Here is a 22,019-nt window from a genome sequence, read left to right on the forward strand (position 1 = left end):
TTGTTAATTTTCAGCCGATATTACTGAAAAACGAAAGAGACTGCCATAACCTAAAAATCCATGAGTACCCTTTTCACTTTTCGTAGTAGTACTGCATTCTTTCAGATCACATTATTTCTTAGCAACATGTGCCAACCGTACATATCAAGATTTAACATCCTTTTTTTTTTTTCAATAATGTTCTTTAATTTTAATATGTCCTAAATAAATACATTACCATCACGGTAAATACACATCTCGGTTATTACGGCAACTATAGTGCAAATGTGGTAACTATCATGCTTCTGCAGTAGTTATGGTATCTACAAAGAATCTTTAGTTCTTTTTATGGTAATTATCTTAAGATAACTATTGGAATTGTACTGTAGTTATGGTACATCATCCATATTTCTTCGTAAGTTGTTGCTCATTTGTCTTTTCTTCATATTTATATTTACGTGCGCCATTACTGGCAGGAACTTTCATTAAAAATTTTAAACAGGACTTTATATCACACATTTAATGGCGTAAATGATTTGACCCTGGACAATTTAAACGCTTTTCACAGTAAAATGTGGGAAATGTTTCCGCATAAAGCGGGAAATACTTCCGCATAAAGCAGGAAAGTGATACATTAATGCTATGCGGAAAATTATAGAAGTAAAACAAATTAATCACGGAAATTCGTAAATCCCGGGTACGTAAAAATGATGTGTTCATGTATACGGTCGATTATGTTACATTATAAAGTAAAGGATAATAGTGTTGTAGGACTTTTATTCCGATATAATGAGAGTCTTTTTTTTTCTATAGGTAGAGTGCAAGAAAAGCTCGCTCGAATTTCGAGTTGTTGAAAAGCCACGAACTCGAGTTCGAGTATTACTAAAAAAACTCGACTCGAAACTCGAATTGAGTACTCGCAGGTGTCTAATGGTTTGCTAATGAAAACTGGGATGAATTCATTAATATTGTGACATATACAAGTAGTAAATTGATCAACAAGATAGTTAACATCAGTAGATTCATAGAAATTTTACCATTCATAATTTTTAACATCATTGTAAAGACCAAGATACTCACCATTTATATAGGACCTAGAGACTCTAGTAGAACTGACCACATAAGGAATGCTGTTAGATATTATTTTTATAATTAAGGCAGGATGATATGGGTCTTCAGTGACGAGTGCTTCATCCGCATGAGATACTGAACATTGTCCAGGGTGTCTACTGACCCTGGAAAACCTGGAAAAATCAGGAAATTTTTGTTTGGTAGGTTGTAGTTGGCAATTTTTTTTTGTTTATTGATCAGGTTGCATTAACGTTGCATCAAGTATATCCCCTCCCATTTTTTATTTTTGAATGGCAAATAATGAACAGTTACCACGTCCATTTTCGGATTCGGAAGTGGCGTCAAATCACGTGATACAAACTGGTTCAAGCTGGTCTGTTATCCTGCTGACGTACGTGCTGTGGCATATGCTTCCCACGTTTGGATTATATGGACAGGTGCATTTAATTTTAAGTATCTATGGATGCTCCCATCGTAAACTGGGCATTTTTGTTAGCTTTGAAAATACGTATCACAGACACTTTTGGTGAAGATTCGCCATAATTGCTAGAAATTGGTAGCTGTGGGCTTCATACGGTCCATGGTGCTTTCAAAACTGGAATTTCTGCTACACAATGGGACGTTGTTAGTTTTTTGAGGCACAGTTACTTTTTGTTTAAGCATGTACCTGCATGGAGGGCAGATTACATTAGAATAACTGGATCAGAGCTTTTTCCCAAGAAATGTTGTGCAATCAGATGGTTAGAAAATACTGCTGTTGCTGAGCGTGCCATGAAAACATTACCAAACCCAAAGAAATTTGTTTGTGATGTTTCTATTTCATCTGTCTCTTTCAATGTAGTGAAAAGTGCTCTTGAAGATAGTCTTCTAGAAGTAAAATTGACATTCTTTCACTCTTTAGCATCAGAGCTGGAATTGTTTCTTACAATGTTCCAAAGTGAAGCACCCATGGCACTTTTTCTCTATGATTCACTGGTAGACATTTTATTAACTTTGGCAGGGAAGTTTGTGAAACCAGAGGTACTGAAGAGCTTTATGGACAAACGTAATGTATCTCGATTGGATGTAGATAACCAGGAAAATCTATTGACTGCTAACAATATCAAGTTGGGTTATGCAGTACGCCATGCCATCAAGAAAGAGAAAGTACCAGAAAAGTCTGTCCTGTTACTGAAAAATGATGTTAGGACTTGTCCAAAGGTTATGGTAAAAAAAACTTCAAGACAAAATTCCCCTGAAGTACAAACATACCAAGGGAATTTCCTGCTTATGTCCGTTTGTGGCTTTAAATTCAGGTGTGAGGAAACAGCGTGTGAAGTACAGTTTATAATGTCGTCTTCGAAACAGGTGGCTATCAGGACAAGAAGCTGATAATATTGAGTGATCATATCAGTTGGTATGTTCCTCGCAAGATTCTGAAGCACTGTGGATGCTAATTCTTAAGGCACATACAGTAGCTGCTAAAACAGGCCTTCTAAAGTTTGTGAGGATGATGTTGGTACTTTCAATGGAAATGCATCATTGGAAAGAGGATTTTTAGTGAATTCTAATCTGCTGACTGAAAACTTGCAGAAAGAAACACTGATTCCACAAAGACTAGTGTACGACTTTGTTCAACGTTCTGGAGATGTAGAGCATGTTGATATCACCAAGTCCATGTTACAGTATGTAAGAAATGCTAGTTGTAGGCGTAAGGAAGCCCTGCAAACAAAACAAAAAGAAAGGGAAGCTGCAGACAAGAAGAAGGCAGAAAAAAGAGTTGAAGAGGAGATCAAGGCATTGCAGTTTAAGAAGGCTCGAGTGTTGGATTTGGCTCGTTCTGAAGCAAGTGCAATAGATGCAAAAGTTCAGTCACTGCGAAATTGACGGGAGCTTCCTTTTACTAATGTTTTTTGCAAAAGTAATTGTGTGAATTATTTGTAGCAGCATGTTTTATTTGCCATCAATTGAGTCACTTTGGCCACGTCTGGAAGAAGGTAATTTTTTTACTAATTTAAGTAAGTTGAAATACTTTGAAACCTGTCAATGTACTGTTATGCAGTTTTTTCAGTTTCGTGGAATGTCGTAATTGTGTTAAAGAAAACCTGGAAAAATTCAGTTTTAGACCTGGAAAACCTGGAAAAATCAGGGAATTTCATTTACTAGATTTGGTAGACACCCTGATTGTGAGATGTTTGTAAAACAAAGATCTAAGAGGTTTTTGGATGATAGGATTGTATTATACTGAGATAGACCAAGACTAGATATACAGTTTATAAGATATTGTGCTTTAGTCTTGATGTGCATGTGCACGATGTTGGTAGTTAGATTATTGGTCCAATCAACACCTGGGACTTTAAAATCACCAAGTAGCACTAACTCATCTTGATAAGCAGCCAGTTTATCTTCTAAAGTCTCAAAATAAGATGAATAAGTATTTGGAGATGTTTGGGGTGGTAAATATATATTGCCAATAATAAAGGTTTTATTCTGAGTCATTTTAACTTTTAACCAAACAGATTCAATTCCGGGGTAGTCCAGGTTAAAAATAGGCTGAATAGAAGTGAATTTAAACTTATTGACTGCTATCAAAACACCGCCACCACGATCTTTAGAAGTCAGGAAGGCGTCTCTATCATTTCTGTAGATAGTATTGATCTGTGAAGTAGTGGGAATTAGATCGTTGAACCAGGTTTCAGTTAGACAGATAAAATCATAATTAGAGATAATAATGTTTTCATAGAATTCTTTTGATTTAGTTCTTAGACCACGGACGTTTTGATAAAAAAATTCCAATTCCTTTGAAATAGGATACACGAAAACAAATTACGGTGCTCCTCCTGGCACCGGAGACAGGTTCGTTGCAGTGACACCAGCTGATAAGGGCTTCATGGGGATGACGGTCTTATCAGTGCTGACGGAATTATTCGAAGTAGAGTCACTGGTAGCAATTTGTTCCGGGTGGAGTTTACTGTAGAAGGGACTGATTAAGCACCCACTCGGCCAGAATACTATGTTATTTATTCTATTAAAATCTTCAAGTTCTACTATGTGAAACGAAGCGTAAGAATCGAATTTGGTTCTAAGTTTAACTACCTTAACATGTGAAAGATTGAGTTTATTAGTTATATAGTCAACTATCTCATTTGCATGAACAGAAGGATCAAAACGAGTAACAAACAGTGCTTTTGTTCTTCGCGGAACAGGCTTGGTGACCGTTTTAAGGGTGGGAATATTCCTTATTCCCACTTGCATCGGTGTTTTCTTTCTCTCCGGTTCACGCTTAGATTCTGTATTCGCATTCATTTTGGATTTTCGTGCATTTTGCACAACGGTGAAGCCATCAGAGTCAGCATGTTGGTTAGTGTGGTTGTTTTTGGTGACATCACTTTTTTCTCGCTGCGTCGGAAGTAGGTCACTGGACGGACGCCCGTTACCCGAGACGCTCTGAGCTGCTACACGTTCAGTTTTTTTGTCGCTCGAAGACTTCATTAAAGCCTGACTATAAGATATCTCACTTTTATTTATTACAAACAAACTTTCTTTTATTGAGATGAGTTCTTGTTTAATCACAGCTGTTTCAGAGCGGGATTCGATAAGCAGACACTTAAGTTAAGCGTTTTCATTTCGAAGAACATCAACTTTATTGCAAAGCAGTTCAACCTTTTTAATTAAATCATCGAGTTTAAGAGCATCTGGGTTCATTATTTCCAGCTTGGTTATCTCCAACGTGGGTAGTTCCTGAGTTGCACTAGAACTGGAACCAGATTTCTTGGTCGGCGATCTAAACATTTCCGTGTTGACGACCTGCACTGACTTTAAAGAGAGAGGTTCATAATGGGGCAAAAAAAAACCGGAAATCAGGTTGATTTAAGATGGAAGAATTAATATTTGACACCAACAGACGATGTTAAACCAAAATAGATCAAGATAACCGACAGTACACGAGGAGCGCGCGCGCACACGTCCGTCAGCTATGGACTCCCGGCCGCTACTGAACTCCCGACCGCTACAATAGAAATCATACATTTTCTCTATCACTCAGAGGTTCTTCAATCAAGTTTATATTGTGGACATAATGCAAAAGTTTTTTAGGCCACTTTTGCTGCCTCCAGCACACTTCAAGATCTTTTTGACATTTTGTACATTTGGTTGAGATTTTATTTTTAGCTCGAAGAAAGCAATGCCATATAGATAGACCTGAGGGAATAGTAGATTCTACCTCAAATGCCAACACTTTGAAATAATAAATATTAATTTCCTTATGAATATTTGACATAGCGTACATACCTCATTAGTTTTTCATATACCAACATTTACTGTTGAGGTTAAGTCAGTTGTGCCATATAAATACTCTTTTGTGATGTTTTAATGGGACTTCATAATAAAAAACATTAACATAATGTGATTTTTAAACTTGCAACAAATATACCAAGTTTTTCCACTACAGTCTCGCTAAACGGCAACGGAAAAATCACGTAAACATTTCAAAAAACATTGTATTTGTCATTTCAAACTGGAAAACCAAATATTATTTGCATTAATTTCATCACTCCAAATACCGTAGTCACACGCACCAGAAATGAAAAAAAATATATATATTAATATTAATGAATTAACATCAACAACCATAATCTATAACACCACAAAACACGGACACTCCATTACGGTGGCCATCAAAATAAGTAAACGTTATAGTTTCAATGGCATATAAATCAATAGTTACAATCGTTCTAACACCATGTGACACATTAGCAGCTTACTTGCTGTATGTTTCTATAACAAAACAGATGTTGCGACTCAAAAATATATTTAAAAATATGTAAATACCCTCTTTTATCGCATAATCGTCGCACTCGCGTAATCGTTGCACCCAAAATTTGGATATAAAAAACCTCTCGCATAATCATTGCATGATGTTTTTGGTCCCGCTATGAGATTCCGAATGCTTTGTATGGATATTTTTTTCGTATAAAACAATGTCTTTTAAAATATAAATCTAATATTTATTCGGACATTACCTCTTACTATTAACGGAAATACGAAGTTTACTGAGGTGTAAATTTTCTTTTAAAGACTTTTTAAACGTTATAACCTTCATCTGTTCGTCTGCGTCACCGCGGTGTACTGCTTACAAAAATGTAGCCTGTGCTCGTTGCAATCATTGTTTGGTTATGTTGCTTCCCGTATAGAGTGTGCACACGTAGCCGAGCATCGATATCTCGCCGAAAGCATACCTCGCCCGCTCTCTGTCGAGTGTCGAGGTAACTACATCTGATGGCCCGCACTCTTCCGTGGTGCGTACTACGATAGTTACGCGTTCGTTCAGGCTCGCATTCGGATCACAGATATTGTTTTTCTATTTAAAGTTGAAGAAAGGTTTTTGTTACATGACTTCTTATTAACAGGGTGGCCACTCACCGGGAAAACCGGGATTTATCAGGGAAATCACGTTAATCGGGAATTATCAGGGAAATGTCAGGGAATTTTTTTAATAACCGGGAATTTTTTGTGTCATGTATATTTCCCTGCCAACCATTACGGATTTTCCGTAATTATTACGGATTTAACACAATATTACGGAAATACGGAACATCGCTGGTTTATTACGGAAACGAGGATTTGTGCTGCTGGGTAACGGAAAAAAAAAATCCGTTTCTGGTGTGCGTGTTTCGTGAACGCAGTTCGAATACATCACGTGGTTGCGCAGATAACGGAACTGATAAATGTGCGCATGTACTGTCGAAATAAGTAGATTAATTGTTGTGTTTTGTAATAGAAATGGTACGGTATTACGTCCGTTGTACGATACAACTAGTACATATTCTCGGACTTTTCGTCTGTTAGCTACTTACATCACGATAATTTTTGTATGGTACTTTGGCTAACCTGTCTTGTGTTATTTACTTTGTTGAAAGCCATTTTTTTTACAAAGTGTTTTTGTCGTGTGTACAGACGTGAAACCTTTTTATGTCGTTCGATAGTGTTGTGTTCTTCAGTGCCGGTTGTAGAAATGAAGCGTGTGACAGAACAATGTGTATCTAAGTCAAAAAAAGAACGTTATTCTTCAGAACTTTCGACCAAACTATATAAAAGAATGGTCATGCTTGTCATCTTCAAATGTTGTGGAACGCCACGCTTTTTGTAATGTATGCACGTGTGACTTTTCGATTGCGCATGGTGGAAGGGATGACTGAGGACGGCATATTGAATCAAAGAAACATGCAGAACATTTTAAAGCCGTGACGAGCAATAAATCTATACCGTCGTTTTTCGCTACATCTGAAGAAACGAAAGTAACAAACGCAGAGTTATTGTTTACAAGTTTTTTGGTTGAACACAATTTACCGATAGCAGTAGCCAATCATTCGGGTAATTTGTATAGAGCTATGTTTCCGGACTCAAAAATTGCACAGAAATACAGCTGTGCGAGAGCAAAAACATCTGCCTTAGTGGAGTATAGGCTGGTGAAACTAAATTGAAACTGTTGAATCTTTAGTAAGTTGACCATTTGCTTTAGCTACAGATGGGAGTACTGATTGTAATGCAGTGAAGATTTATCCATTAGTTGTTTCACAACTAGAAATGTTACACTTCAAAAATGAATTAAAGAACAGTTATCAAAAGTTGTGTGAAAAAAATGTTTGAGCACTCGCCACTGAAATACCCCATTACATAAAACAAAACACAGACTGCATGTCATTGAACGGGACGCTATAATGTAAAGTGACATATTTAAAATGTATTTGTTATTTAACAAACTTCCGTATGTATATAATGAAGACAATACAGCAGGGTGCTAAAATATGAGTAATCTCTTTCTATAATATATTTTTTCATCAAAAGTATTTTTTTTTTTTGTAATTGTAAATATCAGGGAAATTTTGAATTTTTAATCAGGGAAATCAGGGAAAAACCAGGGAATATTTTTGGTGACTGTGAGTGGCCACCATGATTAATTTAAATTGTTGGCATGCTCTTTTATACTTCACTTTTTTAATAAACGTACTTTCCATGAATGGGTTTTGTTTTTATGAATAACTTTATCGAACAAAAAAAAATTTCCGCATAATCGTCGCACCCCTTCTTTTCAAATTTGATTTTAGAATAAAATCTGCGACGATTATGCGAGAAAACACGGTAATGGTTTAATATTCCATCTTAAATTAGCAGAAATAGGATTTCACGGTATTTTGCCATTCACAAAAAATTTTCTGAATCAACAAAAATAGTAGTAGGTTCTGGAAAATAAGGCTAATAGGTTAGGTTATGTTATGTTAAGATAGGTTAGCTGCATAATTAAAAGCACAATGTTTTATTTTATAATTTAAATATTTTAACAAACATTTTCCATATAATTAACGTAGCTGATTTAACCTAACCAACCTATCACATTGTATTATTTGTCTAATTTTCCAGTAGTTGTTTGATGAAAAAAAGAATTTTATTTTGATTCTATCATTCTTACTATTTTAATTCAATATTCGTATTCATGAATAATTTGGCATTCATATTCAATTCAAACTAAAAACAAAATTGATATTCGCACAGGCGTACATACAGATAATTTATGGCCAGATTCATTGGAAAATACTAAATCCATCACCTACAAAATAAAAGGTATATATTGATAATTTACTTTATCAAAATAAAATGCAAATTTAGTAACTTTTAAGTTTCATGTCGTAATGTTTTATAGAAATAAAGATTGCAGGCTTTCATGGCCATTGTCTGAAGTTGCTTGGCTTTTGGGTTGTAGCCACGTCAAAGGCGAATAGCCGAATATATCACCTATTTTTCGGTCGACATTGCAGTTTCATCACTTTTGGGTTGCTTCCTGTGTTCTAGCTCATGAACTTGAATCCTTCCTCTAGAGCAACGGTTCCCAATTTTTTTTGGCCAGGGAACCCTATTATTGACTTTTTTTTTGGCAGAACCCCAACTCCTTCAAATAAAGTTATTGGACAGTAATTGTGCTTGCTTTATGTGACATTTGTCCTGACTCAACGAAGTCCTGTGATCCTGCCATGGAAACTCAGGGTTCCACAGAACACCTTTTGAGAACTGCTGCTCTAAAGAATATACATAAAGCTTCCCTACTCTATGGTCTTTAGTTCCAAATTAGAGTGAAAAACTGTTATTGACGCAAAGTATACAATTTGGAATTACACTTGTAAACACCTATGTTTTACTAAAATTTAAGTTCTACATTTTGAATGAATACTTACAATTACAAGTCCTTCTCGAAGTCAACCAGCACATGCGCAACAACCACAGGCACTAGCACGACTGGCAATTGAGGAGTGCGAGCGGAGTGCCGGTTCAGCGCAGCAGGCTTACACCCCTCACTCTGCCCGCATCAGTCGCCTCGCCAGAGGAGAGCATCAAATGAAAGTAACTTTAGCACGTGATAAAAACTAAATTTTATGCTGTCAATGTCGAGTCTCGAAAGTACCAAAAGTACATGGAATCAATGATATTCCTGGTTCTTTTACTTTTTCAAAGATAGCTGAAATCCTGGTGCTTTTTCTCAGTTCTGTAGCCCTAGTCCCAAGGTGGTAGTGCTATTGGTGCACTAGTTGCTAGTATGTGTGGCGTGTCCTAAGATGGCAGTGTTAGTGGTGCATTAGCTGCTAGCACAGTTTGCATGTACCAAGATGACACTAGTTGCTAGCAATGTGTGATTTTTGCAGTATCTTTCTGACTGCGGCGCTGGGGCTACCTGAGGCTCTCATCCCGGTGCAGCTGCTGTGGGTGAACTTGGTGACAGATGGCTTGCCCGCTACAGCCTTGGGCTTCAACCCTCCAGACCTTGACATCATGGACAAGGTGGGTTACCCATCACCAGAGATTATTCTAATGTGAATTGGTTAAAGGAGTTTTATTATCATTAAATAAGAACCCCAGAAAACAGTGAATAAAACTGACCATAAGTAGTTTACAGTTTTAATGAGGGGTTAGTTTAGGTACACTAAAAGTAATCTGATGTGTGATGTTTGGTTAGATGGCTACATAAAAAATTAGGTGGAGTTATGCGAAAATTTGGTAAGGTTAGCTTTATTAATAATACTATAAAATAGAAAGGATGTTTGGTTAGGTCAAATTAAGTAGATAAATTTTAATTTGATAATTCAAAATGATCTTCAGTATTTTTAGTGTAACTGACCAAACATAATCAACTGTCCACACTATTTTAAGTATTTTATAGGTAGCTAAACTAACCTAACCAACTATATACACTGTTTAAGGATTCTGAATGTAGCTAACCAAACATCATCACTAGTTAAAGTGGTTAATTTTTTTAATATTGGAAAATAAATACCAATTGTTAGTTTTATTTTTGGTTAGAAAAGAGGCTCTTTAGAACTACAGATTAAATATTTACCTGATCATCTCTATAGCTTTCATATAATTCAACCCCAAAAACTTAAATCACTTACTGTTAAATCATTGACACATGGTAGGTACTAACAAAAGCATGACTCCTAGGAAATGAAGTTATTCTCTACTTGAAAAAACAATCCATTTTTTGTGCCAACAAACAAATGTATAATTTTTTGTTCTGTGCAAAGCACAAAGAGCATGGACAAAGAACAACGTACACCAATCCCTCGCATAGCACGTCTTCAATTAATGCGAATTCAGTTAGCACGATGTAAATTTTACTGCCCTAGTCTCGAATAGCACGTCTGTAAATTTCAGTTAGCACGAAATCGCCACAGGCTAAAAAAAATCTCGGAAACGATGCGACGTCAGGTATGGAATTCGAGGGGGGAAGAGTGGTTTGGAATGCGAGGGGAAAGAGATGCGCACGCAGATAAACAAACACCGGGCCGTACTGTTGATGCCCGGCCGCAGACCAGGCCCTACCGTTGATGCCCGGCTGCTGACCAGGCCGTACCGTACAGAAACCAAAGCAGATGAAATTGGACACGTTTTTTAAAAAATGCAAGATGATAGTGTTAATTTCACCCCAGAAAATATTTAACTAACTTTTATGTTTTGTATATGTACATATTGTACATACAGTAAACTCCCGGTATATCGCGCCCCGATTGATCGCGGAATCGGGTATATCGCGGGTCAAACCATGTCCCCCAGTCAGAAATGAATAATAATAATGGAATAAATGGTTGACAGCCGATTAGGATAATTTTGCGTTGTAACTAACAAACTAAGCATCGGGCAGAAAAAAGCCTAGGCGTAGAAAATGTCCGCAGTAAAATTCTAAACAAGGTATCTCCGTACATTATTCCTCTATCTTGTAGGGTTTTCAAATTATGGTCCAATCCAGCCCAGTGATATTTTCTGAAACACTAGTTCTTAACGTCGCTTTATCTCGCAAATGAAGCATCGGAACGGGGACCTGATAAAGCCCACCGTCCAGCGTCATTATCCAGCATGACTCGGCTGGGGATTGATGTTGGATAGGCTTGGTTGTCGGCAAGCGCTGGGAGGGGAGAGGCGAGACGAGAATATGGAGAGAGGTAGAGATTAGAGCGGGCAGAAACATGAAGAGGGGGAGTGGGGGAGGGAATGTGTTCACGCAGCACACAGGCAGAGCATGAGTCACTTGACTGAGCAGCGTTCCTGCGTACAAGGCAAAATCAGGTAGTCCGGTGTTTAAAATTCCACTACAGAATCTTAATTGGTACTTTACTGGACATCTGTATATAAATGTTTTGTTACAACTTAAACCTACAGACGTAATATTATTGGGTAATTCATTGTATTATACACGTTCATCTTTTTACTTTGGTATAATGTTTTAACATTAAATAGTAAAGTAAATCAGCTAGCATATTTTTAATCTTTGCCCAGGAATTCCCAGTGGTCCAATACTTACGTGAACCATACTGTACCACTTTTGCCGTGAGGTAGTAAACAAGTTCCGGAAATGTTTATGTGTAACGGTCTCCCGACCTTTAACCAGAGGCTGGGGAATATAACACTTGCCGATCCGAGCCACACACACTCAGCAACTCGACACAGCGTTTGGTGAAATAAGTAAAGACATAGTTTAACACGGTTTTTAATACGGCGTCACTGATTGCGCTAAAATTAAATTGGCGCAATTTTTGTTTCCCACACGTGACCATTTATAATTTACTGTAAGCATGGATAATAAAGTTTAACCACTTGACACGATTGACGATTCTTTATTTTTTATTGTACGAATGCTAGAATCGTTTTTTCCTGTATCTGCGGCCTACTTCTGCAAAAGACAAGCTATCTGTAAGTAAATATAGAATTTTTATTTTGTCAATCAAACTCGGTACTTTGCGATTCATATTCGGTTTGAAGTATCACTACGGCCTTTCTTTTTAGAAGACTTCGACCACAGAATCGTGTGTAACCGCACACACTGCACTTACTTGTTACGGACACTGACGAAGCAGATACACCAATCCCTCACTTAGCACGACTAATTCGTTCCTAAAAATGTTCGTGTTAATCGAAATCGCGTATTCTGAAGCATTAGTCCCCATAAATATAAGACTAAATTATTTAATGTGTTCCAAGATGTGTAGGGAAGTAATCTTTACATAATATAAATGCGTAGAATAATACTTGAAAATGCATATGTCATATCATTTATCTTTTTAAGCCTACCACCGAATACGTTAGATAAAGAAAACATGGCACAGTGTAACGGGAGATAAGTGGTAACATATTTACCGTCAGTCAGCAGGTTGGCTTGCTCGCCCAGGCGTGACCTTCAACACGCGCGCGCATCTGTCTGCCTGCTGTAGCAAGCAGCTGGATCCTTTGTTATTACGTTTAAAACTTAACAAAATTAAAACACTTTTATGAAATTAAGAACCGGTTTTATATACTCGTGTATAGCGCGCCCTTTTTTCCCCTCAAGTAAAGGGAAAAAATAAGGATGCGCGCTATACACGGAAAAAAAAATTTGGGGGGGGGAGGCGGGGAGGAGTGGAAGTCGTTAACTGCCGGGTGACGGGTGACGTTTCTGGCCAGCCCCCACACATACGCACAAGCAACAAGGCCTCTGTTTCACACACACACACACACGCACACGCGCGTGCAAGCTCGCGCATCATGGTCTCTTGTTTATTTTTAGACCTCCCCCCTTTACAGAAAGCCAGCTCAGAAGCTAGTAAAAAGAGAGAGAGAAAGAGAGAATGTTGTCACCAGTTCCCTCCCACCCCCCCAGCCACCTTCTTCGCTTCCTCCATTCCTCGTCCCAGCAGCGACCGGTGAGTCATCTAGTTCTCCGCGCCAGCTTAGCAACGTAGCGCGGCACGCCTCCCTCCCTTCCTTCCTTCCACGTACCAGTTGTGACGATATATGGCTTCATTATCTTCTGTTTACACAGCAGAGTTTATGTATTTTCCTGACGCATCACCACACATCAATTTAAATAATCAGGTACCACAAAATGTTAGTAAAATTTATTTATGGGAAAAAAAAATTTCAATTTTTTTTTCTTTTGAATTAGTTGCAAAAATCATTGTGCGCGCTATACACGAGGGCGCGCTATACACGAGTAAATACGGTAAATTTAAAACACACAGCCATATGTAAACATTTAATTTGTTATGCACACCTCTTATAAAAGCGGCTATGTAAACAAATCAGTTAACAGATAAACAGATTTAGATTTTCCCTAGAGCACAAACATAACATTAAAATATGTACAATATGTACATATACAAAACATAAAAGTTAGTTAAATATTTTCTGGGGTGAAATTAACACTATCATCTTGCTTTTTTTTAAAAAAACGTGTCCAATTTCATCTGCTTTGGTTTCTGTACGGTACGGCCTGGTCTGCAGCCGGGCATCAACGGTACGGCCTGGTCTGCGGCCGGGCATCAACAGTACGGCCCGGTATTTGTTTATCTGCATGCGCATCTCTTACCCCTCGCATTCCAAACCACTCTTCCCCCCTCGAATTCCATACCTGACGTCGCGTCGTTTCCGAGATTTTTTTTAGCCTGTGGCGATTTCGTGCTAACTGAAATTTACAGACGTGCTATTCGAGACTAGGGCAGTAAAATTTACATCGTGCTAACTGAATTCGCATTAATTGAAGACGTGCTATGCGAGGGATTGGTGTACTGTGGCTGACACCACGAGACTGGCAGCAGCTTGTGTGCCGCACGTGTGTTTGGCGCGCTCGTACGCCGTGCGACAAACTGTGCGCGGCACACGGAAAAATAAAAACAATTCAACATTTAATATTTATCTTTAAAATTTATTATTTTTATTTTTTCACCCGCGTTTAGTGAAAACTGCGGATGCAAAGTCCGCACAACGGCGGGCCGTCTATACTGTGCGTGCTTGCCGACCTATTAGAACACAGGCGGTGTTTTATGCCTTTTGACCTTGGTCACATCGAAACATCGCGGTTATGCAACAACGCGGGTAAAAGTTATGTCCCCCGACAACCGCGTTAAATAGGGAGTGTACCCGTATTTTAATGTTATGTTTGTGCTCTAGGGAAAATCTAAATCTGTTTATCTTTTAACTTATTTGTTTACATAGCCGCTTTTATAAGAGGAGGTTTTGTAACAAATTAAATGTTTACATATGGCTGTGTGTTTTAAAGTTATATAAAACCGGTTCTTAGTTTCATAAAAGTGTTTTAATTTTGTTAAGTTTTAAACGTAATAACAAAGGATCCAGCTGCTTGCAACAGCAGGCAGACAGACGCACGCGCGTGTTGAACGTCACGCCTGGGCGGGCAAGCCAACCTGCTGACTGACGGTAAATATGTTACCACTTATCTCCCGTTACACTGTGCCATGTTTTCTTTATCTAACGTATTCGGTGGTAGGCTTAAAAAGATAAATGATATGACATATGCATTTTCAAGTATTATTCTACGCATTTATATTATGTAAAGATTACTTCCCTACACATCTTGGAACACATTAAATAATTTAGCCTTATATTTATGGGGACTAATGCTTCAGAATACGCGATTTCGATTAACACGAACATTTTTAGGAACGAATTAGTCGTGCTAAGTGAGGGATTGGTGTATTGCATTTGAGGCATATATAAATAATATCAATTGGCCTGTCCTAGGAAAATATACTACAGTAAAACCTCTCACAACGAACTCCTTTATAACGAAATCCTCAGTATAACGAAGCAACTGTTAAGTCCCGCCAAATCGCTATGTATACCTCTAAATAACGAAGCATTTTTTGGATGCAACGCCAAAAACACCCGCTACAGTGAAGGTAAAATGGAAAAATCTTCAAAATATTTTTGTAGTATTGTCATAAATTTTCAATTGTGCTACGTAAATAAATTATGCTTCGGCAAGTAAACAATACTGCCACCATCTTACAGCTGATTGGTCATAGAAGTAAGAGTTACGGACGTACTGAAACACACTTTGACTACCAACATAATATATCGTACTTCGATTAATCAATCTTCCGAAATTGCCTAGAAAATTTCATCACGTGAACAATTTACATCATTGTTCTGTGAATATGTGTGATCGTTTATCCGTGTTGTAATGAATGCAGATAACCTATACAGATTCTGTGGAAGTGTTTCTTAATTAAAATCTGTAGGTTTAGAAAGTTGTTTTTGTTCCATGTTGTAGGGGGAAATAAATTATTTAACCAGTTATGCATCTTGTTTAGAGGTTAAGTTTTTCTGGGTTAAATTTGTTCGCTTGTAAATAGGTTATGTTTGGACAAATCTCGTGCGGTAATAAATGAGACTTAACTTTAAGTAATTTATTGTTAGTCATCGTAAAATGGATTTAAAAAAAAAACAGAAAGCAATTTCTCTTACAACGAAACTGTAAATTCTACACGTAGTATATCAGGGAGGTAAAAAAAGCAGAAATAGCTAAAAGATTTGGCATTCCAAATTCAATGCCGTTAACAATAATATACAATATAGTACTTATGTACTGTAATCAAATCGGATTGGTTTGCTTAATCTTCATTTGCTCTGCTCGAGGACTCTGTAGCATGTATTAAAAAGTAGATAAGCTTAAGTACTTTGTGTATACTGTATCTATATACTGAGTACCTACTATTACTTATGTGTTTTTTGAAATAATGATGGCTACAGAAAAAACCCTTCGTATCATAAATCATTTGTTCGTTGGTTTTTAATTCACCTCGTTATAAAGAAACCTCGCTATAACAAACTCACATAAGTCCCTTCAAGTTTGTTATACCGAGGTTTTACTGTACTTTTGGGATGATCAAATCCTTTTTATTGAAATTTGTTTCCTTTGTTAACAAAGCTATTACTAACTGCATGACTTTTCGGAAATGACATCTATCAACTCGTGGAAACAGTTGTATTTTGCGCCAAATTTTGTGTTTCCACAAAGATGATTAAACTCTAAAAACTGCCAAAATTCAGTATTTTTCATGAATTTCACTGTCACCATTTTTAGGATTAGGATCCCTCCCAATTTGTAAAGCAGATTCATTAATTTTTTTTTTAACGTAACCTTTTTATGTAAATTTTGCTTTAAATATCTGTATTTATTAGCTGATTCAGCTTTCAATTTGTTAGTAAAGATGCTGAAATAGGATAAAACATCATAATTGTTGATTTTAAGAAAATTAGATAATGCTTAATTACACTTTTCTTCTTCTACTACTACTTCTTCATTTCATGTGCCCACCAACAGCCTAGGGCTTTTGAGGTGGACATGACAGCAATACAGTTAAGAACAATTTGGTCACTGCAGATATGTGGATTCCTACACTAGAATGAAAACAAATATGGTGAAGATATTGTTTAACTAATGAGCCTATCTTCAGGGAAACAGAATCATTTTCATGATTTTATTCTATTACTCTGCATTCCAGTAACTTTCATTTTAACCCTTTCTGAATATCACAACCCAGTTTCCGGCTAGCTTGTATAGTTCGTACCTTCAGCTATAAAAATTTTTACTGGGCATTGAAAAAAGCAGAAATTCTAAAAACATTATTCTCATGTTGACACTAAATAATCTGAAGATTCCCTGGCATAAATAAAATAATTTACAAAGATGTTTGTTTTATCGGTGTGGCCTCCAATTCACAAAAAAAAGGCTGTACTCCGGCCTACGCTGCCGCTTGTGATAGAATCTTCTATGTTACAACAGATGTCCGAAATAATGGTTAAGACACATGGCCGGGATGTGAAGTTCTTCTCACCTTCATTAAAATGATAACTTTTGCGATCAGCCACGCAACCTGTCTTGCTTCCACAAGTGCCCAAGTAACAACTGAATGTTGGCGACCTATGAATCCACATCCTTGAAGGATCCTGGAAGGATTTGTAGTCATAGGCCAAAAACAGAGCCTCTTTCAACTACGGCCAATAACAACAATTTATTTACCATAGTGATAACACTTCGTGGTCTTTCGCAATTCTTGTCCAAGTGACCATCTGGTGATTCCTTATCCCATGCACAAATATAGGTACCTCTCTCTCTCTAACACTTATGTAACTGGCAAAACATTTGCATCAGCCCAGTTCTAGAACATTCTAGAACCAATCTTGTATCCAGGTATTTGTAAATACAATCAGAAATACATGTTTCACAAATGAAATCTATTTTGTATGCCAAACTAGAGCTGGGCCGATGCCAATCCTCGATCGTAATAATCGGCCGATTTTGTTAATTTTGCCAGTCATAATGATTGGCAAAACGTAACCGATTATTTAGCTGATCATTGATATCCTACTGCAAACTTATAACATTGAATAATTACCTATACCTAACAACTTTCCATGTTTGTTTACGGTACTTTTCGGGAAGAAAATTCAATTATTCATTGAAAAATAATAGGATTTAATAATTTAAAACTAACCACACACGAAAAAAATATAGCAATAAAGTTAAGAAATAACGTGAGTTTTATAAACATTGAACAGTTACATACCTAAGTATCAATTTCCACGTATATTTACGGTACGTTCGGTAAAATAATTTTCCATTATACTATTTGCAAAGTTATTTCTTATCATTTACGAACCGAAAAATGTGTATTTGTTTACCATTTACGGTCAATATTACTGGAATGGCGAATGGTGACTGTTGTTTAGGTTGGTTATGTTACGCCAGAGATTAGAGTGACGCGCGTCGCGCAATGTAATTCGTACAGATTAATGGCACTAGTAGTCTCGTGATTAGTAAACAACTACCTCTTCGGGAATTCATCTGTTTAGTTTTTTCTCTCTAAATATGGCCTATTGAAAGTTTTGTTTAGCAAAATTAATATTCTTATCCTGTTTAGCGGGAAATAGAGCTTATTTTCTTTTGTATAAAAACCTGGTTGATGAAGAGTTTTGTTCCCCATTTAGTGGTATTTCGTATTCAAAAATTAACTTACAATCGGGAATTATTGAATGTTTGTTGGCGGCACTGGGGGAAAGGAAGGGCAATAAAATTATCATCGCTGATGTCTACCGGCACACACGGATCACAGAATGACGGAGTTGTGATTAGGTGAAGAATTGGTTTGACCTTAATTCATTTTAACGCAGTTAAGTGTGTGTGTAGTGATTTATAAGTAATCATGTCAAAGAAAAGTAGTTTTGTCTGGGAATATTTCACCGTTTATAGTGATCCGTCAAAAGCAACGTGTAATTTTTGTAACGCTATAATTTCACGTAGCGGTACCAGTGTACGAGGATTCACGACAACAAATTTATCTAGACATTTACTGACGTTTCATAGCAAAGCAATGGAAATACAGGTGCATGAAGATCTGACCCACAAATCACAAGTATCTGATCTTACAGCAACAGCATTGGTTGTAATTGTAATTAGTATTGAAAATTTAAATTTGAAATTCTCTCCTTAAGTAATTCACACTTACATTAAAAAACTGTCAATTTTAAATCCTGTGATGTTGCTTGGATAGGCCACACATTTCCAGTTTTTTTTTTTTTTTTTTTTCAGGTTATTTAAAATTTTGTTTATTACAAAATTAATCAATTCATAGGTACTTGAAAGTCTCTAATCGGCTCAGAAGATTGGCAAGATCGGCAGCAGATGATCGGCATGATCGGCAAAATAGGTGATCGGCCCAGCTCTATGCCAAAAAAAAAAATATTTAAAAAAAATTTGAAAAACATGAAAATTTACAAGCAAACAGATAATAGGCGAAATAGCTTTAAGCAACTGTGTCAAATTAAATCACACAAACTATCAGAAATAATTAAAAACATGAACTTATGAAAAATATGATGATCAAAGCTCATTACTAACACACAAATACTTCTGAAACAGGCAAACTGCTTTACAGTGAACTAGAAAACCTAACCACATGGGTCTGTAGCTATATTTTGTGGGAAAATACAAGTCTTGTGTGTTTCACGTATTTTTTTAAATAAATTAAAATTATTTATTCATATGTTTTAAGGACAGATGTAATTATACTTGGCAGCAGTATAAAAATGCTAAATTTGATGATTATAGGTTCTGCGTAAGTTAGTTAGTGTGCAAGTTAGCATTTTTAATGCAATTTATTTAAAACTTATTAATTACACTCTAAATTTTCTAATATAAATACACATATTATTTTATATATTGTCTCAAATAGAAAATTATATTATTTGTCATACTGAAACATGTTTTAACCAGTACAGTATTAACTGTCATTATTTCAATAATAATCTTTATAACAGACATAAATCCTAATTTGATACTTATGAACACATGTGAAGAGTTCTAATTGACGTCAATAAACGTACATTTAAATTAGTGCTACCTTTAAAGAATTTTTTTCATTCTACAAAAATTCATTGATAATATTATGAAAAATGAACTAAATTTAAACATTGCGCCAAAAGGACTCAGATCATACAATTTTTAACAATGAAACATACTTAACTTCAAACTTGAATTTATTTCGTAAATGATTCTGTGAAACATAATGAAATAATTCATGTCCTGTATTAGATGTTAATCTGAGAAATAAATTGAAAATCAGAAAATGTTATTTTTGACTACTACTTTCTGGAAAAACACCATTAAGTATTTTAATGTTGCTAACTTTAACTAACCTACCATTTACAACAATTTACAGCATTTTAAATTAGTTAACCTAACTAACTGTTCAAAACCATGAACTACAGTAGAACCCCGATTATCCGTGTTAATGAAGGGGACGAGTGAGTCGGATAATCGAAAATCGCGGTTAACCGAGTCATGCTTGCCTCAAAGGTCATTAGCCCACAGACAGCCATCTGTGGACATTCGGAGATTACATATATACACATGCTTTGTGTGCGTGTGCGTTGTTGACATATAAGCGGACTGCTTAGTGCTGGGCAGCAGTGGTTTTTAAGTCTTTCGTGTGCGGAGACGTGGGCACGCGAGTCGTAGTTGCACCGAGGTGTGTGACTAGCCGCCCGCCAGTCCGAGGGCCCAAGACAGCTGATAGCTGCCAAGGTCACGCATTCTTTTCATCGCCCGTAAGCGACGCTGCCACACTTAGCTCATTGCTCTGTTGTCAGTAACACCATCGGGCTGGTTATTGTTTTACAGAACGACTGCCTTCAAAATTCTTTTCGAGATAAGATTTTTCATACCAGTGCATTGAGACTTGATTTGATGGTTTTGAAACGGTGTCTCTCTCTCGTATAATTCACGGTGTTTTTATCCCCCTTTATTTATATGAATTTAAAATGTTAGATTTTATTTTTAGCTTGCTGAACGTGGAATTAGTGCAGATGGGTCGGAAATCTTACAACGACCACCTCTCTATAACGACCCTAATCTCAGGAACCGTGAGGGGTCGTTATATCTATTCTCCGTTCACTCTTAGCTGAGTTTTGAAATAAACAAACACCGTCGTATCACTGCGCCGCGTCAGCAAGTGATAGGCTGAATTTATCTTGCGTGCCAAGCACTAGTTGCAACACACACACTTCCGTACAGTCGGTACTCATAAAATAACGGAGAAGTAATATAACAGGAAAATGTTTCTTCTGGCAAAACTAGTTTTTTTAAAAAAATTACGTCTGCTGTGATAAAATTACGCCACTTAATGCTACACCCTCTGACATTTTCTGTTGAAACCATTCAAACAAACAAGTGTCCAAGCTGCTAAATGTGGATTCGTTCATCGTCTTGCGTTTATTTAATCCACTTGAAGTGTCGGCCTGTGAAGCAAACTGAAGGATTTTTTCGCGATTTTTTATGATGTTGCGCACTGTTGTGTTACCGACATTAAACTCAGTCGCAAGTTTGCAATCGTTTCTCCACTCTGAAATCTTTCTATAATTTTTGTTTTGCTGTCGATGGACAGTACCACTCGCTTTCTTTTCTGTTCATTTGATGACATTATGAAATGTTGCGCTCAACACTTCCGCACAACACAACGGTATAATCCGTCGGAATGCAGATCACTGTTACAATACATAAAATGATCACCACTTTCACGCTTCAACAACGTACACTAATGGAATGGACTGTCTCCATGCGCCGGGTAATCTCTGTGGCACGGCGCCGTGCTGCGCGCGGGAGTGTACAGTCCGGTCATGCGGACGTGGAATCGCGCAACAGTGTATAATCTATTCACGTAACATGGAACACAAAAATATTATGTACATACGTATGTATGTACTAGTATTTTTTTTTAACTTTCTGTGAATATAAATATAACTGAGTCAAAGTACTTTGACCAACATACATTTTGCAAAGTATTTTAACATTTACATACATTTTGAATCATTGGTTATATGTAACTAAAAAATTGGACTTGATGGACATAAATCGCGGTTAATCCGCGAATCGGGGTTCTACTGTATTAATAAACTACTTGAAATGTCGCAATGCTGTTTAGCAGTTGTCAAATAGGATTAAAAGAACTCAAAACACCTTTGGATAGGTAAGAGCAATCTTATGTGGGCAATGACTTTATCTTAAGTAAAAAGTAAATTTTTTATAACTACCTTGTGTAGAATAACCAAACTAACTGACTGAGATATGTATTAAAAGTTATTATTTCACTTAAGGATCTTAAACGGGTAAC

General features: G+C 36.7%; 1 protein-coding gene across 9 annotated transcripts in view; it reads left to right on the plus strand.

Moving 5' to 3' along the window:
* The window catches only part of LOC134527327 (calcium-transporting ATPase sarcoplasmic/endoplasmic reticulum type), a 337,718-nt gene that overhangs the window by 215,623 nt on the left and 100,076 nt on the right, over positions 1 to 22,019 (plus strand). For all 9 annotated transcript variants that reach the window (XR_010074164.1, XM_063359900.1, XM_063359894.1 and 6 more), the window contains exon 15: positions 9,723 to 9,858. Coding sequence is in view for 8 of the 9 variants with exons in the window: in XM_063359900.1 (XP_063215970.1) it covers positions 9,723 to 9,858 (136 nt within the window). In the remaining variant the exon portion in view is untranslated. The remainder of the gene's footprint in view (positions 1 to 9,722; positions 9,859 to 22,019) is intronic.

The sequence above is a fragment of the Bacillus rossius genome, chromosome 1 (assembly GCF_032445375.1).
Source record: "Bacillus rossius redtenbacheri isolate Brsri chromosome 1, Brsri_v3, whole genome shotgun sequence".
In the NCBI taxonomy this organism is placed as follows: domain Eukaryota; kingdom Metazoa; phylum Arthropoda; class Insecta; order Phasmatodea; family Bacillidae; genus Bacillus; species Bacillus rossius.